Source organism: Geotrypetes seraphini, chromosome 3 (assembly GCF_902459505.1).
Source record: "Geotrypetes seraphini chromosome 3, aGeoSer1.1, whole genome shotgun sequence".
Taxonomy (NCBI): Eukaryota; Metazoa; Chordata; class Amphibia; order Gymnophiona; family Dermophiidae; genus Geotrypetes; species Geotrypetes seraphini.
Genome location: NC_047086.1, coordinates 278385073 through 278410765, shown reverse-complemented (window position 1 = coordinate 278410765; position 25693 = coordinate 278385073). Strand labels below are relative to the sequence as shown.

The following is a 25693-nucleotide window of genomic DNA, read 5'->3' as shown; positions in this document are numbered from 1 at the left end:
TGTTTAAGGCAAATATTTTGTATTTAATTTAGTGTTCAGCTGTTTTGGGGGGTTGTTTGTTTGGTTTTATTTGCTGGAGTGTAGTCTTTTCTGGTTGCTGGTTGTTGAGACCTTAGCCAGTATACAAGGTCTGTTCAAAAAGTTCCAGGACTGATTTTATAAAAATATATTAAACAATTTTACAACTTATTCCATTGGGTCCCCTTCAAAGTATTCCCCTTCCTTATGTATACACTTTTCCCAATGTCGTTCCCACTTCTACAAATAGTTCTTAAATGCATCTTCAGGAATTGCCAAAAATTGTTGCGTTGAATTTTGCTTTGTGTCTTCAATGGTGAAAAATTGCTTTCCTTTCAGCGTGGATTTAAGTTTAGGAAACAAGAAGAAGTCAACAGGGGCCAAGTCAGGAGCATAAGTTGGCTGGGGAAGAACTGTCATCGCGTTTTTTTGCTTGTTTTTCTGGTCGGTCATCAGCCATCGAACAAACTGCTGCAATGTGAGACAGCTCCAACTTCTCTATTAGAATGTTGTGGCATGAACCAATGGAGATGTTGCATTCTGCTGCCAATTCTCTATGAGTTATTCACCGATTAGCGCGTGGAACAGTCTCCTGGAAGAGGTGGTGGAGACAAAAACTGTGTCTGAATTCAAGAAAGCCTGGGTTACGCACGTGGGAGAGAGAGGAAGAGATAATGGTTACTGCGGATGGGCAGACTGGATGGGCCACTTGGCCTTTATCTACCATCATGTTTCAATGTTTCTATCAGTTGACATTGATGGTCCTCCACTTTGCGAATCGTCTTCCACTGGTTCACTGAAGCATGAATACCATTCAAAACATCTTCCACGACTCATGACATGTTCCCCATAAGCCACTTTCAACATTTCATAAGTTTCTGTAGTGGTCTTACCCAGTTTAAAATAGAACTTCACATTGTAGCGCTGTTCATTGTGGTTGCACATGATGAAAAATAGCTGCTCACGAAGACACACTTTCATAAAAACTGCTGTAGCTTGGAGATGAAAACGGAACAAACGGAAAAAAGTTTCAAGCTACTCAACACCACCTAGCGCGTTTCAAAAGAACTTCCTGTTGGCATGCAATTCAAACTGTCCTGGAACTTTCTGAACAGACCTAGTACACCGTTGTGTGACATATAGAGAATCTGAAACTATATGTGGGGGGCTAAATGTTCTTTTGAGCACTCAGGGTCTGGAGCCTTGGGAGTGATCTATTGTCTTGAGATTCTAAGAAGTTCTGTGGCAGAGCTATTTCCAGTTACTATTCCTCATATACAGCACTGTAAGGCTCTGTGTGAGGAAGCTGTGAGACTGAGGCAATTACTGAGGAGTTTCATTATTTCTGAATCAAAGATACTTGGATATTCAGATAAAGCTGAGGTGGCTTAGATATTATAAATAACTTTGGGCTGGATCCGGGCAGGTCCGATGAATTCAAAAAATAAAAATATGCAGATGGGGGCGATCAGAAGAACGCCCCCATCTGCCTGCCCGGATCACTGGTGTGCGATCCCCACGCATGCGCAGACCATCTGCTTTCCCTGCAGATGGTCTGCGCATGCATTTTGTGTGCTTTTTTTTTTTAACTGTTTTTTTTTTCCTGGGCCCGACTCTCCTGCTCCTAACCTCCGGCGACGGCAACATCTTCCCTCCTTCCCTGCAGTGCAAGCCTGCGGGTTAAAAGCGAGGCTGCACTGCGGCGTACAGCCCCGCTTTAAACCCGCGGGCTCGCACTTCAGGGAAGGCGCAGTGCAGCAGAGATTAGTCTGGGAGCCAACAGGCACTGCTCTCCCCCCTGTCCCAGGGCTTATGCAGCCCCTGAAACAGGCAGCAAGATCAGGGCAGAAGATAGCAGGGCAGAGAACAGGGCAGTGCTGGAGAGTGGGAAAAGAAGCTGCCTTCCCTGCAGAGCGCGCCCGTGGGTTTAAAGCGGGGCTACACACCGCGGGCTCGCACTGCAGGGAAGGCAGCAGAGATCAGTTGGGGGCGAGAGGAATTTCAGTTGCATCCCCAGCCCCAGGGCTTCTGCAGCCCCTGAAGCAGGCAGCAAGATCGGGGCAGCAGAGAGCGGGGCGGCGCTGGAGAGTAGGAAAAGAAGGTCTACTACTGGTCCCCAGCAGTTGCTTCTGGAGTTGATCAGCCAGCCCAGTCAAATTGGGAAATGTGTGTTGTGAATCCCTGCCTACTTTGCATGCGTTTCTCCTCATTTGCATGCACGGATTTGAAGCGGATTGCTGGAGAGGTTATTGAATGGGGCCAGAGGGAAATTTGATTGTAAAGGGGTCACAAACTGATCGGTACACGATCGGTTTGCTTTGTGAATCCAGCCCTTTGTTTGCACTTTATTAGGTACTAGTCTTTAAGCCCGTTACATTAACGGGTGCTAGAGATTCCTCGGCTTCCTCCCCCTCCCTTTCCCCTTCCCGTCCCGTCAACCCCCTTGTTTCCCTTTGCACAGTCTCCCTGCTTCATCCGCTCCTTCTCCTGTGCAGGCCACCGGAGCAGAGAGGACTGGGCAGAGGGGGCTGCCAGCCGGGGCCGGCGGAGAGGAGCTAAGCAGCTGGAGGAGTAGCAGCAGTCGCTGCCGATTGCAACCTCTGTCCCGCCTTTGCCTCCCTGGATTTGCTAGAGCGGCCTGCAAGGTTCACTACAGTGGCTGGCGAACCTCAGCAGGCCGCTTTGAAGAGGACCGGCAGTGGGAGGGTGGAGTCACTGGCACACGCGCTAGCGCAGGCGCCATGAGCACTGGCACAGAAGCACAGATCACGCCACCAGGACTAACGGATTTTCGACAGCGCATGCGCGCTTAGCCTTTTATTATTATGGATTAGGTTCACCAAGGCTCTCCAAACTCAGCTCTCACACCCTCTCCAAATCTTAAATTATGAGTGAGCTAGGGAGGACCATGGAAGTGACTGAATCTGATATTTGGAACCCCTGCTACATGCACTTAATATGCGACAAGTGAGGACCCACTCAACACAGCAGTGTAATTAAAAAACTTCCCAGTTCAAGGAAAGCCAAAAAGTAGCAAGTAAATTTTCTAGCATTGGAGCTAAGATGTATAGACAAAGAGACAGGAAGATGGGTGGTTGATTTTCCACATTTTGGATAGCTGCATACTGAGAAGGAAAAGTAATTTTTAATAACATGAAATTTCCAATTGGCTTGTACCTCAGTTATGTATGTTAGATCTGTTATTAAAGGAGACATTACTAAAAAAAAATTAAAGTAAAAAATATCAAAAACAATTTTAAATGGACACTGTAAAGAGGAACCCAAAAAAGCAGTAATACTCTGACTGAGCGATCCTCCACATGCGCTGCTGACAGCAGGAGCAGCCACAGGATTCCACATCCCCATTCTGAAGAGGTTCACTGTAGCTGTAAAAGAAGTGAATGGGAGAACCAAGAGCGTGCATCCCTGCTCAACAGAGAGGGGATGAGGATGAGGAAGCCTGTGTCTGCTCCCGCTGTCAGTGGTGCACGTGGAGGATCGCTCAGTCAGGGTAAATATTACTGCTTTTTTGGGGTTCCTCTCCACAGGGTCCCTTTAATGAAAATTTATTATTAGAACGTACAACTTCTACAATACAATACAGTTTTTATTTGTATACCGCCAATACCTCTGAAGTTCACAGCGGTTCACAAACAATAAAGCAATCAAATATTAGGTGCTTAGAAAAATAACCCTAACTGTCCCGAAGGCTCACAATCTGATTAAAGAACCTATAAGAACAATTTTTTTACATTCTAAGAGTACAAAAAGGAAAAAAACAAAATAACAAAAATGAAATAAAAATAAAACAGAGGAGTAGTTAAAGTTAGATCAGTTTGTAGCAATCATCCTTTCCAGATAAATTAAGAAATTTAAATAAAAAACCAAAAAATAAGAAAATAATCTCTGAGCATCAGGACTGTCAAAGTAGTGTAGCCGGTTTGTTAAACACCGCTGCAGGCCAAGTGAGCTCATCTGCACTCGATTCGAGAAACATATGGCAGGTAGGAGGCCTGTTACCATTACTATTGGGCCAGTAAAATAATTGTCAAACGAGGAGGAAGAAAAATGTTAAATGGTACCCTCTAGTCCACTGTTCTTCAACCACTGGTCCGCAGACCGGTGCTGGTCCGCAGGAAATTTCTGCCAGCCTGCACAGGGATGGCGAGATTGACTAACTTCAATTTCCTGCCGGTCTGCGCAGGGCCGGCATGATCGATGAGTTATTTTCATCTGGTCCGCACTGGGCCAGAGAGATCATGGGGAGCCTCCGACAGTGGCTTTTTCCCCTCTCTGCAGCTCTCCTTACTTCCCAGCGCAGCAATTCACAAAGGCAGCCTTGGGGCTTTTGCTGAGTCTGATGATGCATCCTCCTTTTTCCTCAGAGGCGGCGCGACCCAACAAAGGACCCGAGGCTGCCTTCCTGAATCGCTGCTCTGGGAAGTAAGGAGAGCTGCTGGGAGGGGAGAAAGCCACTGTTGGATTATGGGAAGCTGCTGGGCAAGCGGAAAAAGGGACAGCTGCTACTGGACCTGGAGGGTAGGAGAAGGAGAGATGCTGCTGGGAGGGGAGGAGGGAAAGGAATCTGGGAAGCTGCTGGGCAAGGGAAAAAAAGGGACAGATGCTACTGGACCTGGAGGGTAGGAGAAGGAGAGATGCTGCTGGGAGGGGAGGAGGGAAAGGAGTCTGGGAAGAAGCTGGGCAAGGGAAAAAAGGGACAGCTGCTACTGGACCTGGAGGGAAGGAGAAGGAAAGATACTGCTGGGAGGGGAGGAAGGGAAGAGAGTTACTGCTGGACAGGAGGAGGAGGGAAGGGAGATGGAAACAGATAGCAGGGAGATTAGAGGAGGGGAAGGGGGAAGACAGGCATGAGAAAGTAGAGAGATTGATGATGGGAAGGGGTCAGCAGAAAAATAAGCAGAGAGGGACAACGATGGTAGATCTGGTGTAGGAGAGATAAAAATGAAGAGAGCAGTGAAGCTGGAATGAATCATGTAAAAAGGAGAGAGGGGGCGCAGGCTGGATGGAAAGGGGAGAGGGGCAAAGAAAGAAGACAGACCATATGGAAGGGGGAGAGGACAGACAGTGGATGGAAGGGGCAGATGCTGGATTGAAGAGACAGAGAGGGCAGACGCTGGAAAGAAGAGAGTGAAAAGAAGATGAAAGCAGAAACCAGAGTCGACAAAAGATAGAAAAAAATAATTTTATTTCTATTTTGTGATTAGAATATATCAGATTTGAAAGATATATCCTGCTAGAGCTGGTGTTAGACATAACTGGGGACTGCAAAGCCCAGGCAGTGCTTCTTTAGCTTCCAGCTGGCTTAGGGTGCTCTCTGACCAGGGGGCAGTTGCCCTAGTTGCACTCCCCTAAAACTATTCCTGTCATGTGTGACTGCAGTATTCTGTTAGCATGATATTTCTGTGCAGCATTCTGTAATAATTTGGCTTGTTCAGTTTTCTTGATAGTAGGGGGGGGGATATATGTGAAGGGGAGGGGAGACAGGGGTTTTGTTGATCCTTGCTCTGTATTATTTGTATTTATAAAATGACAATTGTACAGAATATTGTTTCTTTTTATACTTTAATAAATACATTCAATATAAAATCATAACTGAGGCTTGTGTGGATGGAATCAGATGATTTGCAGGGACCGAGCTCGCGGAGATGGGACGGAAACGGTTTTTTTTTATTTTAGTCCTAGTAGTTTGCCAGTCCACAGAATAATTCTTTTATTTCTGCCGGTCCACAGGTGTAAAAAGGTTGAAAAACACTGCTCGTCACTTAGCTATTAGTGATTGCAAATTTGGGACCTGCTTAACTTTTTTTTTGTTTTTTTTGCTCATCAGCTAGTGTTAGTGTTTGTGCGGCCCCAAACAAATTTTTTCTTCCAGTTTGGCCCACGGAAGCCAAAAGGTTTGACACCCCTGAAACTGAAAGTATGGCTGAAACTTCTTGTCTGGGTATGGTCAAAACCAAAACCAAAAAAACAGAGATTGCTTGTTTGAATGTGAGCCAATGAGGACCACTGGGGATTGTCAGAGTTTGCAGTCAGCAGTCCCAGGAGATGCAAGTACAGGCTGACATCAGGGACAGTCATTTTAATAAGGGCTTCAATAAGTCTGGCACTTTACATTCCTAAGTCAATGCAGGAACTTTGGGAGAATATGTAAAAAAAATAATGGTTATCGGCTTTTAAGCTTACTCAAACTATGCACAAGTAACAAGAAGAAAGTAGCATTGCGAGGTTTCCCATTTTGTATTTAGTTATAAAACTGATTAAATGACAAACATGATACAGATGCTTACCAAAATAGGTTATAGGAATCTAGACACTGCTTTACACTGCAGACATTATACCAACCTGATGAATAATCCAGAATAAAAATGCCCATTGACATTACTGAATGCAAGGACTATATGCTCTGAAAAATTACAATCAAGAGAAATACATTTCTCAAATTATTTTTGAATATATAAACTTAGGGCTCCTTTTACTAAGGTACGCTAGTGTTTTTAGCGCATGCAGGAAATTACCGCGCGCTACGCTTCTAGAACTAATGCCAGCTCAATGCTGGCGTTAAGGTCTAGCACGCGCAGCAATGTAGCGTGCGCTATTCCGCGCATTAAAGCCCTAGCGCACCTTAGTAAAAGGAGCCCTTAATTTCATTATAATATCAATTCCCTACTAACATGATAAGCTGACCAGTACCTTTGCTTGAAAACAAACACTGCCAGTTATCTCAAGGAATCTAGCTTCTGAATGCCACAAGTTTGATTAAAACACTGCATCTTCATCATACCCAACAAAGCCTGGAAATTCCTTAGAATCACCCAAACAGTATCCAAGACAGACTATATATAATTTAAAAATTGAAAGGCCATATTATACCTCCAAGCAAAATAGCCTCCGTACACAGGGACCACAGCTAATGAAAACTGAAATTAAAAGCCACAGTGGTTTTACAATGACTAACTTTGCACATTTGGAATGACTGAAAGAACTCAAACATTAAATTGCTGATCTGCCGTTAGTGATGTGTAACCTGTTGTTAAAATCATCTGCAGTATCTGAAGATTGGAGGGTGGCAAAAATTATGCCGATTTTTAAAAAAGGGTTTCAGGGGAGACTCAGGAAATATGACCAAGGTGTCGGGCAAAATAGTGGAAACAATTATAAAAATAAAATTGTGGAACATGTAGACAAACATGATTTAATGAAACAGAGTCAGCATGGGTTCAGCCGAGGGAGGTCTTGCCTCACCAATTTGCTTGACTTCTTTGAATGTGTGACTAAACATGTGGATAAAGGCGAACCAGTTGATGTAGTGTATCTAGATTTCCAGAAGGCTTTTAACAAAGTTCCTCATGAGAGGCTCCTGAGAAAATTAAAGAGTAATGGGATAAGAGGCAATATTTAATTGTGGATTAAGACCTGGTTATTGGACAGAAAACAGGGGTTGAATAGCCATTTTTCTCAGTGGAGGAGGGTAAATAGTGGTGTGCCACAGGGATCTGTGCTGGGACAGGTGCTATTTAACTTATTTATAAATGATCTAGAAATTGGAATTAGGAGCGAAGTGATTAAATTTGCAGACGACACTAAACTGTTCAAAGTTGTTAAAATGCATGCGGACTATGAAAAACTGCAGGAAGACCTTAGGAATTTGGAAGAATGGGCATCCAAATGGCAGATAAAATTTAATGTGGACAAATACAAAGTGATACACATTGGGAAGAATAATCCAAATCATAGTTAGGGATGCTAGGGATCACCTTAGGGGGGGGGGGCAGCGCTCAATAAAAGGATCCGGGTGTCATTGTGGACTATACGCTGAAGCCTTCTGCTCAATGTGTGGCGGCGGCCAAGAAGGCAAACAGGATGCTAGTAATTATTAGAAAAGGAATGGTAAACAAGCTCGCCTTGAGTATTGTGTTCAGTTCTGGTCTCCTTATCTCAAAAAAGATATAGCAGAACTAGAAAAAGTTCAAAGAACAGCGACCAAGATGATAAAGGGGGTTGGAACTCCTCTTGTATGAGGAAAGACTAAAAAGGATAGGGCTCTTCAGCTTGGAAAAGAGACAGTTAAAGAAAGATATGATTGAAGTCCACAGAATCCTGAGTGGTGTAGAATGGGTAGAAGTGGATCGATTTTTTACTGCATCAAGATTTACAAAGACTAGGGGACACTCAAAGTTACAGAGTAATATTTTTAAAACCAATAGGAGGAAATATTTTTTCACTCAGGGAATAGTTAAGCTCTGCAACGTGTGTCCAGAGTTTGGTAAGAGCAATTAATGTAGCTGGTTTTAAAAAAGGTTTGGACAAATTCCTGGAGGAAAAGTCCATAGTGTGCTGTTGAGACAGACATGGGACAGTAGTATGAAATGCTGCTACTATTTGGGTTTTTGCCAGGTACTTGTGACTTGGGTTGGCTGCTGCGAATACGGGATACCGGACTAGAAGGACCATTGGTCTGATCTAGTAAGGCTATTTTTTTCTTACTTTATAATTTTCAATACAATTTACATGGAACAGTAAGGAATGGATTACATCAAACATATAAAATCCATAATAGCAAAATAAATTAAAACTTCCATCTAGCCCACATTACGAGAGGATATAGCCTGAATTATATACAGAGAAAAGTTTTAGAAATTTAGGATCCATTAGTCAAAGCTAAACAAGATAGAATTTCTGATGGAAAAAGAAAAAAAAAACCCAAAAAAGAAGGAAAAAAAAAAGGCTTATCAAGTCTTGATCTGCAAAATCTGGTGATTCATTAATAACTCCTAAATAAGTCAGTGTTACTTCTTTTGTTGTTCCTGTAGATTTAGAAATTGTTCTAACTGCATAGGATGCCAAAAAACAAATTCCTTTTCTTGAAATTTTAAGATACATTTGCAAGGGAATTTCAAAAAGAAAGTGGCTTCCAAAGCCAAAACTCTAGACGTCAATGAAAGAAATGCCTTTCTTCTAAGGCAAGCTGAGTGACTTTAACCACATCTGGAAATATTAATACTACATCACCACAGAATTTTGTATTCTTGTTTTTAAAATGTTTTCATAATTAATGCCTTATCTACTTCACTAGCACAAGTCAACAACAGGGTAGACCTAGTTTGCACCACATCCTGTGAATCCTCTAAATATCTAGTTAGGTCAAAATCGATTGAAGCCAACTGGTCTACTACCCCTTGCTCTGAAACAATCTTCTTTTTTTGTGGGATATAGTAACAATTAGAAATAAGTAGGGAATCTGCATTTGGCAACTCAGTATCTCTTTGAAATATTTCCGAAGTAAATTTTCTAGAGATAGTAAATGAGTAATTTGGAAATTAACAAACTGCAGATTCCTTGACCGATATATATTTTCCATTAATTCAAGTTTGGAATATATAATATAGGAATCTTTAACCGCAGAAGACAAAACCTTCTGCAAAGTAGAGACTTGTGCTTCAGTCATCAATAATCATTTATCTAATAGATGTTTGCATTTAGATTCTTCATATTTCCCTCCTTCGGCTTCCATAACTGTTTCTTTTGTATTGGTTCAACACTTCTTCAAGAAAATCCCTAGATGCCCTAATTTGCATGCCATGGAAGCATTAATTTATTTTGTTATGTTAATAAATGTTTAATATGGTGCTTTAGTTAGATTGTGAGCATCTTTGGAAAGATAAGGAAGTTTTAAGCACCTAGTGTTAATCGCCTTGATCCAACAATAATTGTAGGAAAAAGCGGTATATCAAATAAACTACATACATACTTTCAAATTAGAATCCATATTTTCAAACTTCTGAACAACCTTTTGAGAAAATGTTGCATTTTGTTTTACCACTGATTTCAACAACCCCTCAACTGTGAAATGTATTATCCACAAGTCTTTTAAGGAAATATCCTGTGGGGTCTCTTGGGTTCCTTGCTCTACAGCACGGTCCTTGTGCAAATGAATGATTTTAGGCATCTCTCTAAAAGTTATCAAAGAGGATATCTGTGAGTCTATGGACTCCCCTGGAGAGACAATAGAAACTTGTTCGGTACCCACACCATTTGATCCTATAGGAGGGGGAGGAGGAGTTCTGTCCAAGAGGCTGAGAGACGCCCCGATAGTGAGTCAGCATCTTTTATTGGTGCTGACATCACATTAGACGGCATCAGATACCGGTCCATAGAGCCGGTTGAAACATGAATCGAGCTTTTAATACCATATGGGGAAAGAAAAATACATTAAAAAGTTCTCACCCAATACCTCTTGGCTTGTTGTGGCTCACCATGGCTCCAAGGGGCTCCCAAGGGGCCTTGCATGTCCTTAGGGCATGCCCCTTTGGCCATGCCCCACGGCTGTGCCCTGCAGCCATGCACCACAGTATCCTTTTCACATGAAAGAGATGGACCCAGATAACGTCAGTCAGCCATCTCCTCCAGTGCTTGTTGGAAGAGCAGCACCATGGATTGCCACAGTTCAAGATGGTAAAAAGAACTGCTGAGCCTTTCAGGAGCAGGAAACAGTCCCTTCGATTACTCCAATGATACAGGTAGTTCCTCTCCCAGTAAGGCTATTCTTTTTTTCTTATGTCATATCTCCACAGACAGGTTAATTCCTACAGAGTTTATCATCCCAAATTTATAGGCAAATTCCTGCTAAACTTTTGTATCAAAAGCATTTATTTGGAGCACTTTATCCTATATAATAAAATCCTAGCCACGCATGCGCACTCTTACCTGCGTGCTTCCGTGATCTCTGATCTGTGATCAGTAGGTCTGTGGCCGCAGGAGTGCGCATGTGCGAGTCCCCAGCCTTACAGCACCTAAATACACTCACAGGCAGGACTGACCGCCAGCGCTGGACTCCCTGCTCTCTACAAGATCGCGGTGTTGGCTCCTCTCACGAGCCGCACCAGCGTCGGAGAAGGCTTCCGATGCTGGCGGGGATCAAGAGGAGCCGTGGCGACATCTTTAAACTTAAAAAAAGTAAGTTCTTCGCTGTCTGACCCTCCCCTCCCTTCCCGACATCTGACTGGCTCAAGTAGTCCCTTGCTGCCCCCCTTCCCTTCCCGTGGTCCCGACTCCAAACGTTCCGACTCCAGCAGTGTCTGCAGCATTCTACACACGCTGCTTCGAGGCCTTCTACTGCCCTGATTTGCTCTGATGCGTCTCTGATGATGTCATCAGGGACGTGCCAGAGTAAATCAGGGCAGTAGAAGGCCCCAAAGCAGCGTGTGTAGAGTACTGCAGACGCTGCTGGAGTCGGCAGGTTTGTCAGGACCGCCTGAAGGGAAGGGGGGGAGGCAGCAAGGGACTAAGGGAGCCGGCCAGACCTCGGGAAGGGAAAGAGGGGTAGGGAAACGCTGCTGCTGCACAGGGAAGTGGTGTGGGGGGAGGGAAATGGAGGGGGAGGGAATGCTGCTGCTGTGGCTGCTGCACAGGGAAGTGGGGGGGATCGAAATGCTGCTGCTGCACAGGGAAATAGGGTGGGGGAAATGCTGCTGCACAGGGAAATGTAGGGGGAGGGAATGCTGCTGTGGCTGCTGCATAGGGAAGTGGGGGGAGAGAAATGCTGCTGCATAGAAGGCAGGGAGAGAGACAGATAGATTGAAAGAAAGACAGACAGCGGGCAGAAGGGAGACAGAAAGAAAAGAAGAAAGACACAGGGGCAGGGAGAGACACAGAAAGACAGACAGACAAAGGGGACCAGGGAGAGAGACAGACAGAAAAAAAGACAGCGGGAGAGAGAGAGAGAGATATAAACCACTATGCATGATCATAACTGCATTTACTTTCAATTGCATTATACACAAAAAAAAATAATGGAAAGAGTAGCCCTACACACACCTTACAATCACTAGTGGTCTAGTGGTGTAGTCAGAGCAGAAGTAATCCCCAGTTGGACATGCCCATGTCGGCTCAAAATGGCTGCTGTGACCTCTTGCAGCAGTCTCTTGAGACTACCATGGGAAGTCATGTGAGCTATTTTGAGAGCAGAACCAGCTTGGGCAGGAACCACATTGAAAGCAGAACCTGCATGGGCAGCAGCAACTGACTATACACTTAGATAGGGTTACCAGACATCAGGGAAAACCCAAACATGTCCTATTTTTAGAGGACTGTCCGGGCGCACGGAAGGATTTCCAAAGCCCATCAGTTTGTCCATGTTTTGGAAGTCCTGAGCTTGGAAGCTGTGTCTGGAAGCTTTTGTGCATGCGCGGCTGTCATACACACATGCGTGTGATGTCATTGTGGCAACATCCACGCATGCACGAAGGCTTCCAAATGTGGCCCTTCAAGCTTGGGGAGGTTTGTATGTGTGTGTGTGGGGGGGGTTGGGGGGAGGAACGGGGCAGAGCCGGAGGCAGAATGAGGCAGGACTGGGGGCGGACAGGCGGGGCAAGGCATCCTCTCTTTTCAAAGCGGAAATCTGGTAACCCTACCCTTAGATCACCAGGGATTGTAAGATAGACCCAAGAGAAGCATTCACCGCACTCAGTGTATCTAAAGGGACCGATCTGTGACACATGGGGAAATGAACAAGCCATTTGAGAAAGTTCTTCTTAAAGAACTTAAAAATTCATGGTAGGCAATCTATATTTCTTCTAAGCAGTGTAGAGCCTTGAAAGAGTCCTCTGCCAACATTTCTGCTAGTAGGGAAGATGCTATATCATCCCACTTTCAAAATCGAGAGAAAGACAGTTCCCTCACAACCTGCCTGTCCCTCCTGATTGAAACTGCAATAATGAAATCACCACTTGCAATTAGCAAGAATGTTGGTGGAAGACTCTTAAGCAGCTCAACACTGCTTAGCGGGAATATTGAAAGGCAATATTCTACAGTTAAAGGCTAGGAAAAAGTAGAATTAAATGATCAGTTTGATGAAAAAAGAAGAATGGCTTAGGCTCTAAGCCTTAGGGGTTCTGTACTGTGACCAGTTTTATTTTTGTTATGCATTAAAAGGGCAATTCTATAACAGGACATCTGGTAGTAGCCTATTATGTAAAGGCATGTAGGCACCTACTTTCCTTTGTACCGTGTTTCCCCGAAAATAAGCCCTAGCATGATTTTGGGGGTATGTCTTAATATAAGCACTACCCCCAAAATAAGCCCTAGTCCCTCAATTTGCCGGTAGCAGCGCCCCACCACCACCACGCAGCCGAACTCCCACTCACCCTCCATCCTTCCCTCCCATCTGAACCCTTCCAACCATGAGCCCTAAATACCTCCCTCCAGAGCAGCGTTGGGCCGGCAGCACTCTAAACAGGCTGTTTTGTGGCCTTTTCCCGCTGGGGAATTCCCTCTGCCGCATCACTGATGATGTCATCAGTAACACGGCAGAGGGAATTCCACTGCAGGAGAAGGCTGCTAAGCAGCCTGCTTAGAGTGCTGCCGGCCCGATGCTGCTCTGGAGGGAGGTATGTAGGGCTCGTGGTTGGCGGGGGTCAAATGGGAGGGAAGGATGGAGTGTCTCCCCCTGCAGAAACCATGTTGGCTGGTTATCAGAAGTTCGTGTTTTTCAAAAGAAAAAAAATCGATGAACATTTTGAAAAACACGAACTTCTGATAACCAGCCAACATGGTTTCTGCAGGGGGAGATCGTGCCTGACCAACTTATTGCACTTCTTCGAGGGAATTAACAAACAGATGGACAGAGGAGACCCCATAGACATCATATACCTAGATTTCCAGAAAGCCTTTTACAAGGTGCCTCATGAACGTCTACTCCGGAAACTGAAGAACCATGGGGTGGACGGAGATGTGCATAGATGGATCAGAAACTGGTTAGCGGGTAGGAAACAGAGGGTAGGGGTGAAGGGCCACTACTCAGACTGGAGGAAGGTCACGAGTGGTGTTCCGCAGGGCTCGGTGCTCAGGCCGCTGCTATTTAATATATTCATAAATGATCTAGAAACAGGAACGAAGAGTGAGATAATAAAATTTGCGGACGACACCAAACTATTTAGTGGAGCTTGGACAAAGGAGGACTGCGAAAAATTGCAAAGGGACTTGGACAAATTAGGGGAATGGGCAGAGAGATGGCAGATGAAGTTCAATGTTGAGAAGTGTAAAGTATTGCATGTGGGAATCAGAAACCCGAGGTACAGCTATACCATGGGAGGGATGTTATTGAATGAGAGTACCCAAGAAAGGGACTTGGGGGTAATGGTGGACATGACAATGAAGCCGACGGCACAGTGCGCAGCGGCCACTAAGAGAGCGAATAGAATACTAGGTATAATCAAGAAGGGTATTACAACAAGAACGAAAGAAGTTATCCTGCCGCTGTACCGGGCAATGGTGCGTCCGCATTTTGAGTACTGCGTCCAGTATTGGTCACCATACCTTAAGAAGGATATGGCATTACTCGAGAGAGTTCAGAGGAGAGCGACACGACTGATTAAGGGGATGGAAAGCCTTTCATATGCTGAGAGATTGGAGAAACTGGGTCTCTCTTCCCTGGAGAAGAGAAGACTTAGAGGGAATATGATAGAGACTTACAAGATCATGAAGGGCATAGAGAGAGTAGAGAGGGACAGATTCTTCAAACTTTCAGAAAATAAAAAAACAAGAGGGCATTCGAAAAAGTTGAAAGGGGACAGATTCAAAACGAATGCTAGGAAGTTCTTCTTTACCCAACGTGTGGTGGACACCTGGAATGCGCTTCCAGAGGATGTTATAGGGCAGCGTACGGTACTGGGGTTTAAGAAAGGATTGGACAATTTCCTGCTGGAAAAGGGGATAGAGGGGTATAGAGAGAGAATTACTGCACAGGTCCTGGACCTGGTGGGCCGCTGCGTGAGCGGACTGCTGGGCGCGATGGACCTCAGGTCTGACCCAGCGGAGGCATTTCTTATGTTCTTATGTTCTTATGTCTGCAGTAGTGCTGCCCAATTCATGATTCGAATCGGTACACCGATTCACTTCGGGTAAATCAATTTTCATCGATTCAAAGCAACAAAAAAAAAAATCGGTTCCCGATTTGGCTGATCCCCCCTCACCCCCTAAAGCAGGAGCGGCAGTGCTGCTCTTGCTGGCTGGCCGCTGCCGCACCTGCTTTAGAGGGGGAGGAGGTAGGTCAGTCGGGAAGTGCTGGTGTCCGGTTTCCCCCCTGGCGTCCGTTTCCCCCCCCCCCATGGCCTCCCGCTTCCGCCCCCAGCCTCCCTGTACCATTTACCTTTGAGGAGTAGCCTGCAGACAAGATCGCAATGCTAGCAATCTTTGCACTGCTTCAGAGCTGTTCCCTCCGCCACGATCCTGCGTCTGACGTCAGAGGAGGGGCGGGACCGCAGCAGAGGAAATAGCTCCGAAGCAGTGCAAAGATTGCAAGCACCGCAATCTGGTCTGCAGGCTGCTCCTCAAAGGGTGCAGGGAGGCCAGGGGGGAAGCCGGTCACCAGTGGGAGGCCATGGGGAACACGCAGGCCTTCGGGGGGGGGGGTGAGCAGTCCTTCGGGGTGGGGGGTGGGACAGGCTTTCAGGGGGGACAAGCAGAAGGCCTTCAGTGGTGGGATGAAGGCTTTTAAGGGGGGGGACAAGCCTTCAAGGGGGACAGGAAGACCTTCAGGGGGACAGGTAGCAGGCCTTTAGGGGTGAGATGCAGGTCTTTAAGGGGGGACAAGCCTTCAAGGGGGACAGGAAGGCCTTCTGGGGTGGGATGCAGGCCTTTAAGCGAGGAACAAGCCTTCAAGGGTGGGAGATAGGCCTTCAAGGGGGGGCAGGCCTTAAGGGTGGACAGTTCTTCAAGGGGGGGACAGGCAGGCCTTCAGGGGGAATGCAGGCCATCAAGGGGGGGGACAGGCCTTCAAGGGTAGGACAGGCCTTCGTGGGGACAGGCAGGCCTTCAGGAGTGGGATGCAGACCTTTAAGGGGGGACAGGCCTTTAAGGGGGGGGACGGGCCTTTAAGGGGGGGGACAAGCCTTCAGGGATGGTGGCACAGGCCTTCAGGGGGGACAGGTAGGCCTTTAGAGGTGGGGTGCAGGCCTTCAGGGGGGAGGAGCAGGCCTTCAGGAGGGGACAGACCTTCAGGGGAGGAGGGCCCTAGTGTAGAAGTACACGGAGGGAAGAAGGGAAGGGGGGGGGTTTCAAAGTGACGTGCATACTCCAGACTTTGGGGGGGAATAAATAATGGGTCTGAAAATAGAGGAGAGGGAAAGACAATGGGATTAAGGGAGGGATGAAACAAAAAGGGAGAGAAGTTGGACACAAGGGATGGTGTGGAGGAGGGATAGAGATTCTGTAGGAGGGTAGTTGGGAAAAGAAATGGAGAGATGGTGGACCCTGTGGTGGTGGGAAAGGAGGGAAAGATGCTGGATGAAAAGAAAGTTAAGAAAAGGTGGATCTGTGGAGGGAGATGAAAAAAAGGAAAGATGCCAGACCTCCTGGGGAGGGAAGGGAAACGGAAGGGGAGGACAGAGATGGTAGATGGATGGCTAGCATGCAGAAAGAAGAAAGAAGGAGACCCTGGCAAGCAAGTTATCAGAAGACAACCAGAACCTGGGACCAACAAGATTTGAATAATGACCAGACAACAAAGGTATAAAAAATAATTTTATTTTCTGTTTTGTGATTACAATATGTCAAATTTGAAACATGTATCTTGCCAGAGCTGGTGTTAGTCTGCAAACGTTAGCTAGGATTTAACAGAGAGAGGAAAAGTCTTTTTTGTTTGTTTATTTTGTTTACACCACAGCGCCAGTGTGGTTAGGAGAAAGCAAAGGGGGTGAAGAGGCTATAAAATAAACCCACAGGACATTTGAAAAAAAAAAACCACCTAATTGGACAGCAAAATCAAATCAAATTGGAAAATCGATTCAATACGCTGAATCACGGGCAGCACTAGTCAGCAGGGGTTCAGCTGCATGGTGGGAGGTTGGCGTCAGAGGGGGACGGGGGGAAACGCTTCTGCCAGCAAATCCAGGGACTAGGGCTTATATTAAGTACATTAGATATGTAGGGCTCGTGGTCGGAGGAGTTCGGATAGGAGGGTCAGTAAGGGGTCAGCTGCGCGGTGGGGGGGTGCTCAAGGGTTCTGCTGCACAAGCGATGGGAGGGAGGGAAAGATAGAAGCTGGGCTAGGGTTCTGCTGCACGAAGGATGGGATGGGATGGGAGGGAGGGAAGGATAGAAGCTGGGCAAGGGTTCTGCTGCACAAGGGATGGGATGGGAGGGAAGGATAGAAGCTGGGTAAGGGTTCTGGTGCACGAGGGAAGGATAGAAGCTGGTCAAGGGTTCTACTGCACAGGGGGATGGGAGGGAGGGAGGAAGGGATAGAAAGATGCTGAAGAGGGAAGGCACAAGGGCATGGGTGAGAGGGAAAGAAAGATGCTGCACATGTGGAGGAGATAAAGGAAAGAGGAAGAACTGGGATGAAGGAAAGGAAGGGAGAGATGATCATGTACATTAAAAAAATAAGATATCCCCCAAAATAAGACTTAGTGTGTTTTTTGGGCCCAAAATTAATATATGACACTGTCTTATTTTCAGGGAAACACGGTAGAATACTAATCTAGCCATGTACATATGTACCTAAAAGTTTGGCACCATCCTGGAGATATGTAGAAAATATAGTATAAGATACATGCTTAACTATGAACTCTGTCCATGTTCTGTTCCTTTGTATGAGCACATGCAAATACCGTATATACTCGAATATAAACTGAGGTAACCTTTTTTCCCTTCAAAAAGGTGGAAAAAAGGTTAACTCGAATATAAACCAAGGTTAGAAATTTGAGTTATTATGGTGAGCCAATCAGCTATCTCTCCATCAGCTATCTCGTAAGTCACTAATCATAATACAAATATCTGTGAGGCATATATCACAACGGTTCACGGAAGTTTCGCCCCCCACATTTCGCCCCCAGCAATTCGCCCCTCACATTTCGCCCCCGCACATTTCGCCCCCCGGATGTTTCGCCCCCACACATTTCGCCCCCGCACATTTCGCCCCCGCACATTTCGCCCCCCGGATGTTTCGCCCCCACACATTTCGCCCCCGCACATTTCGCCCCTGAGTGTCAGACTATTCCTCTCGCAGGCGATTTCTTTGCCGACACGACGGCAGGCTACAAATTCAAAGTGCACAGCTGGCTGTTCTCACTGCCTCTAATGTCGGCCCTGCAGCTCCGGACTTTCCCACACCTGCTCTCTCCCCCCCCCCCCGATCACTATTATTTTAAATGTTATGGCAGCCACGGCGCTGTATCCATCGGAGGAGACTTCTAACCTCGGCCATGAAGTTGCTGTTGCAGGAAGAGTTCCGGGGCAGGCCGAGGTTAGAAGTCTCCTCCGATGGATACAGCGCCGTGGCTGCCATAACATTTAAAATAATAGTGATCGGGGGGGGGGGGAGAGAGCAGGTGTGGGGAAGTCAGCTGCAGGGCCGCCAGCTGTGCACTTTGAATTTGTAGCGGTTTTTTTTTTTAAGGAGTCAGGGAGTATGCTGATGCGCCCCCGAACGCCGGCGCCGCCCCCCAGCGCGAAGAGAGTCGCTCGGCGCCGCGAGCCGCCAGCCCAAACGCGGCCCGCGCAGAGGCGCGGCCCCCCCCAACGACCAGCCGACCCCGAACGCCACCGCGAGCAGACAACCCCAACGCGGCCCGCGGCCCGGCAGTAGGGGAGCGCCGGTCCGCTGCGGTCGGCGCCGCCAGCCGCTACAGGGGGAGCGCCGGCACGCGCGTTCTGCGCCGCGAGCTGCTGGCCCTAACGCGGCTCGCGGCCTGGGAGGAAGGGAGCGCCGGTCTAATGCGTTTTTTGCCGCGGGCCGCTGGCTCCTACGCGGCTCACGGCCTGGGAGGAAGGAAGCGCCGGTCTGGTGCGGTCGGCCATTGGTGCCGGAGGGGGAGAAGGAGCCCCCAAGCGGCCCGGCCGGGAGGAGGGGAGCGCCGGTACGGTGCGTTTTTGCGCCGCGGGCCGCTGGCTCCAACGCGGCCCGCGGTATGAGAGGAGGGAAGACTACCGGCTAAGGGTAGGAATCCGATCCGACGCTCCCGGGCAGGCGGACCAGCCCGCACGTGTGGGGCGACCCGCCCCGCTCATATAGTTGCCAGGAAGAGAGTTGTTCGGTGCCGCGAGCCGCTGGCTCACACGCGGCCCGCGGCCTGGGCAGAGGTGCCGCCCCCCCCAACGATTAGCCGACCCCGAACGGCAAAGCAACCTGCGGCCAGGGAGGAGGGAGTCGGCGGCCCTGAAAGCCGGCGCGGCCGACGCCCCGACTCCTTGCAAGCCGCACCCCCCCTCCTGCACCAGCTCCACGCGGGGAGAGCCGGCAACAAGTTTAAAAAACGCCGAGGGCAGAAAGCCGATCGGCAAGAAGGCGCAGCACTCTAAGGCGGGCGGACCCGCATGCAAGTTCCGGGCGGGCCGCCCCCACCGTCCTCTCCCTCATCGAGAGCGCCGTCGTGTCGGCAAAGAAATCGCCTGCGAGAGGAATAGTCTGACACTCAGGGGCGAAATGTGCGGGGGCGAAATGTGTGGGGGCGAAACATCCGGGGGGCGAAATGTGCGGGGGCGAAATGTGTGGGGGCGAAATGTGTCTGGGGGCGAAATGTGGGGGGCGAAATGTGAGGGGCGAATTGCTGGGGGCGAAATGTGGGGGGCGAACCTTCCGGATCCCTATCACAACAAGGCCCCTACATAGGAAAACGCAACTACAAGCAACCACAAATTTCAATAAATGTAGACAAAAATCAAACTTAAACCTCAAGATTGGTAAGATATGCAGTTCAACACCAGAGAAAGAGAAACAGCACTGTACACTTTAGAATAGAAAAAGAAAGCAGTGCACATTTAAATTCTTTTTTTTTCTACCTTTGTTGTCTGGCCTTTTTAATTTATGTTTATTCCAGTTTCTGCTTTCTTCTGTCTTTTCTTAATTTTCTTTCCAGGGTCTGCAGTCTATCTGTCTCTTCTCTCCTTCCTGTCTTTACTTCCTCTCCTACATCCATCTCTGACTAACCGTTTCCATTCAGTTTTCTCCATTTATTTTTCTGCATCTCTATCTGCTTCTATTTACAGCCTTCCATCTCCCTCATCCTATTATTCTCCAGTTTTTTTGTTAACTCTTCCCTCTCTCCCCCCTTCCAGCATCTTCCCGTTTTCTCTTTCCCCCTTTATTTTCACTCTTCTATCCTGTCTTGCTCCCTCCTTCCAGCACATCCTCCCCCCTCTTTCCTCTAACACCTCATCTCTCTCTCTCCCTTAAACTCCATCTAAAATCTCTCCCCGTCACCTTTTTTCATTTGCTTCTTTCAACACTACCTACTGGGGGCTCTGGGGAATGGAGTAACGGGTCAGGGGCAGGTCCGACATGCAGGCATGTAGCTGATTCCTCCCAACGGCGGCTGCAGTGGTCTTCTATGCTATTTGCCAGCTGCCAGGTGGAGGGGAGAGTGAGGAGTCAGGGGCACATCCAGTTAAACTGTCTGGAAAAAATGAAGTCAGATACTGCGAGGGCCTTCCCCTTTGCCAAATTGCTATAGGCTCTGCCATCTCAATCCCACCCCCCTCTGAAGTTACTTCCTGATTTTGAGGGGCAGGATCGAAATCGGCAGAGCCTATAGAAATTTGGCAAAAGAGAAGGCACCCATGGCATCAGGCTTCATTATTGTCAGAAGGTTTAGCAAGGCCAGGATGAAGGTGGGGCCACTCACAATCCGGATGTGCTACTGACTCCTCACTTTCTCTTCCTTCCAGTAACCGGCAAACAGCATGAAGGATTGCCGCAGCCGCAACCAAGGGAAATTAGCTGCCTGACTGCATGTCAGGCCTGCCCCTGTCCCGTGACTATTCCCCACAGTCAGACCATGGTAGATTTAGATTTTTATGTTTTTTAAACTAAAATAGTTAGAGAAGTACACAAGTGTAGACTCGAATATAAACCAAGACCCCCATTTGTGGGCCATTTTTTGGGCCCAAAAATCTCGGTTTATGTTGAAGCATATACAGTACACACTTATGCTGCCCAATTCAGGAAAAAAAAATTCGATTCGATTCAGCCAATTGAATCAATTTTTCGATTCGATTTTCCTGCCTAAGTGGATGTTTTTTTTCAAACATCCTGGTGGGTTTATTTTATAGCCTGTTCACCCCTTTTATAGCCTCTTCACCCAATTTGCCCTCTCCTACCCACACTGGCACTGTGGTGTATACAAAATAAACAAACAAAAAAGACTTTTCCTCTCTCTGTTAAATCCTAGCTCACGTTCGTGGTCTAACACCACCTCTGGCAGGATACACATTTCAAATCTGACATATTGTAATCACAAAATAGAAAATACAATTATTTTTTCTACCTTTTGTTGTCTGGTCATTATTCAAATCATTTTGGTCCCAGGCTCTGGTTGTCTTCTGATAACTTGCTTGCCAGGGTCTCCTGCCCATTTGTTGTTTCCTTCTTTCTCCGGGCTAACCATCCATCTTCCATCTCTGTCTTCCCCTTCCGTTTCTCTTCCCTCCCCTCCCAAAAGGCCTGCGTGTTCCCCCCCTGACCTCCCGCACATTAATTTACCTAATGTCAGCAGCGAAGCAGCCTACAGAGGATCGCCGGTACTTTAGCGATCCTTGCAGGTTGCCATAGGCCTTCAAAGCTGTGTTCCTTCTGCCGCGGTCCTGCCCCTCCTCTGTCATCAGAGGCAGGATCGCGGCAGAGGGAAGACAGCTCCTGAGGCCTATGGCAACCTGCAAGGATCGCTAAAGTACCAGCAATCCTCTCTGCAGGCTGCTCTGCTGCTGGCATTAGGTAAATGGATGAGTAAGAGGCCAGGGGGGAAGCCGGACACCACAGCACTTCCTGACTGACCCTCCCCCTTTGCCCTCTAAAGTAAGAGCGACAGCAGCCGGCCAGCAAGAGGCAGTGCTGCTGATCCTGCTTTAGGGGGCGAGGGTCAGTCACTGAATTGGGAGGCCGATTTTCTTTTGTTTTTAAATTGATTTGAATCGATTCACCCGAAGTGAATCGGTGAATTGATTCAAATCGTGAATCGGGCAGCACTAGTACACACCAAGCAAGATACTATACGTGTATATTCATAGTATAGTAGTTAGGTAGAAGACTGGCATATATATAAAGGTATACATATAGAAGAATATGTACTGGTATTCTAAATATTTATGTACATAACGTGCACGTGCTAGAGCCTATGTTATAGAATTGCCCCCTGACAGCCTAGAAAAGTGAAGTGATGAAATTTACAGATGACAAAATTATTCAGTGTAGTACACAAACAAGCAAATTGCAAGGATATGCAGGGGGACCTTGCTTCAGTGAAGAACTGGGTATCTAAATGATATACAAAGGGAAAAGTTATGATGGATGGATAGATAGATAGATAGATATTGCTGTTTCTTACCTTTTATGACCATGAAGCTATGGAAAAGTGTGTACTACTAACAATAACAAATTATTACATAGGACAAGGACCCTGGAATTACTGTGGGCAATATATTGACATCCTTAGCACTGTGTGTAGCAGTGACCTCTATCAATCCACAGTGCAATCATATACTCAGTATTGTATGCAATTCTGAATACTACAGCTTTATTACCGTTAACAACATAATTACACACATTATTGGTGCATATTTTCACTACTCTCAAAGAATGCTAGTTTTCTTTTCTAATACAAATTACTATTTACTGTCTGTAAAAGATACAATACAAACTATACTAAACCAGCTGGTTGGATGCCAGAGAAGAAAGATGTACAAAGCATGCTGTAACAAGCAGAGTTTCAAGGCTTTTCAGACTAAGTACCTGAACAGAGATCAGATTACAATGAAATGGAACTGAATAGTAAAGTAGCTTATAAGCATGATAACCAATTTCACCAAGGTTATTACATTTCTACTCGGCTATTAATATTTCCATCAAATTCCATCCTTAGCTTATAAAACAGGTATGAATGCATCTGCAATCCAACTGCCTTGTGAAATTACAGTAAAATGACATATTAATTGCAACCGCCCTGGGGGCTTATAAATCTGTTTTATGAGCTAGAAACAGAAATTATATAAACTGATGAAAGCACCTCTAACGAGCACAGTCAAACAAACAAACGAAAATATCCTGAAACAAAAAGTCCAGAAAGCTACATTCTTCTGCACTTGTGCGTTCACATTTGGGGAATAACCTAGGACCAGTGTCATTACTGGGTTCTTATACAACCTATCTGCAGTTGTATAATACAGGTTGCAATTTTCCATCGTAAAATTTGCCTTATTCTTCCCTATTGAAGCTACACCACTGACTCAAGAACCAGCAAAGACAGCTCCAAGAATGAGTGAAAGAGAGAAGTCAAAAGAATGGAATTTCAATTTCTTTAATTTTGGTTAAAACAGACAACAACCTGTAACAACATGGGTTAATATGCTCCTATGACAAGTAAAATTCACTTCTCTTGTTAGAAATTTTTTTTTTAAACACACTGTGCTATTTTTATTTTATTGCGATTTCTGCATACTTACCTACTCGGAAGTTGGAGGATGTCAAGGTGTCAGCAGCATGGCCATTTTCACTAATGAGAGTAGTTGTATTCCCTTTCTCACAGTTGTTTTGACAGTTGCCCTTGATACATGTCACTTTGCAGATGCTGGGTGTAAAGACCACTTTGATGCGGCCAGTTTGGTTTCCCACTGTCAGTGGAAGCAAAGAAAATAAGCAAAGCAAACAAATCAGCATGGTATTCATTGATTTCCTAGACATACAAAAAGAGCAGAGAGGGGAGAAAAAAATCAGTTCTAAAAGGAGGGCAGCCTCCTGCTCTTCCTTTCGATATCCAATGGTGTCTCTGAAACAGAAGTAGGAAACTTAGCATACAGAACTCCGGGATGTACTCCAAAACCACATCTAATGTTAAACCACTGGAGTAGGATTAATAATCACAATGTCGAACTTCATTCACCAGCAGACAAAAAGCAAAGCTCAGGGTACAGCAGTTTAAATAGCCAGCCCTGACAGGCAGATGTAATGTAAAGAGGCCGGCTGTGCACCTAGGAGTGAATTAACTCATGTTGTCCTGCATACTTTTGCCATTCCTCCATTTAAGTCACTCTGCGCAGCCCGACCCCTGGAAATGTTTTAAGCATGCGGCATGTCTGAAAACATCTGTCTCAAATCTCCTGGCACCCTAGCATGAAGTGAGTAAACCTCTGACGCATCTATTCAAGCCCGTGTTTTCACAACATTTTGGCAATATTTCTCCTTGCAAATTTACAAATTATAGATTTCTGTCTATTGCTGTAAGCTATTTATATCAAGACTGGAATTAAATCAGAGCAAAATGCTAACAAGGGCCAAAAGTTGATTGTTTTTTTTCTGGTCTGTACCAAGGACATGAAAACTTTTCATATGTATTAAAATGCTAAGTAATGTGCATTACGTTAAATCCTGTGAAAGAGCAATATTTCAAACTCTAAGGGGCTCATAATTTTTAACAAACGTTCAAAAAGTGGCCTAAATCGTCCAAGTACCGATAATCAAAGCTGATCCCATACGACCCCCCAAGAACTCTAAGATCCATCTCTCAATATAACCTTCATATTCCCTCTTTAAAAATCATTGGTACACGTCGCACCACTACATTTTCTGTTACAGCCCCTACAATCTGGAACGCTCTTCCTTTGTATATAAAAATGGAAAAAAAACCTAAAAACTTTTAAAAGCAATTTAAAGTGCTTTCTTTTTAACGACGCTTTTAATTGAACCACTTTTCCTCAACTACTAATTTTATACTGTTCCCCTGGTCCTAAATGTTTTTCCCTTAAATGTTTCTCACTTTTCTATTACAAGTGTATTTCTTCCCACTTATCCTTATGTTTCTATGGCAAATAGGTCAACATTTACCCAGTTTGTACGGTCTGTATTCCTGTAGTTTACTATAGGAAAGTATGTTTCATCGTCATTTTTGTGAAATGTTAATACTTTTTACTCTGTACAACGCTTTGTAGTATCGAAAAGGCGTTTAATCAAAAATTGAATAAACTATAACTATATAAACTATAAACGTATCTAAAACCAGCTTAGGCCTTTACCCTGCCTCTGAACACCTAGAGCAAAAAGAGGCTTTTTAGAGGAGGGGAAAGGGCGGGAGGTAGGCTAAGTATAACCAAAAGTCTAGGGGATCGCCCAGTCGGAACTTATACATTTTGACTTAGACCAAGTCAAAACAAGTATAAGTTCTGAATAGGGGCTGGTAAGCTGATCGCAGCTGCCGCAATCAGCTCAGCAGCCCCGGCAACCTGCACCCCCCCCCCCACCGCAACGATCGTGGCAGGAGAGATGCCTAATCTCTCTTGCCGCATTTATGATCCCCCTCCTCCCGACAAAACCCCGAACCGGCAGGAAGGATCTCAAGCCCTCCTGCCGAAGACTGGCCCCCATACACCCCCCCAAATCCCCCCCACTACCCTTTACGTTGGCCCCCCACACTAACCTTTCTGTTGGCCCATTTTCCAAATGGTGGGCCTGCCCCTTCCTGGTACATTGTTGGATGCACTGGGGAGAGGCCTAGGGCCTGATTGGCCCAAGTGCCTAAGGCCTGCTCATAGGAGGGGCCTTAGGCAACTGGGCCAACCAGAATTGGCCCAGTTGCCTGAGGTCCCTCCTATGGGTGGGACCTTAGGCGCATGGGATGGATTGGCCCAGTTGCCTAAGGCCTCTCCTATGGGCAGGCCTTAGGCATCTAGGCTA

General features: G+C 46.3%; 1 protein-coding gene across 7 annotated transcripts in view; it reads right to left on the bottom strand.

Annotated features, from left to right (window-relative positions):
* The window catches only part of LTBP1 (latent transforming growth factor beta binding protein 1), a 941660-nt gene that overhangs the window by 500611 nt on the left and 415356 nt on the right, over nt 1-25693 (bottom strand). For all 7 annotated transcript variants that reach the window (XM_033937066.1, XM_033937071.1, XM_033937073.1 and 4 more), the window contains exon 5: nt 23470-23637. In XM_033937066.1, the coding sequence (XP_033792957.1) occupies nt 23470-23637 (168 nt within the window). The remainder of the gene's footprint in view (nt 1-23469; nt 23638-25693) is intronic.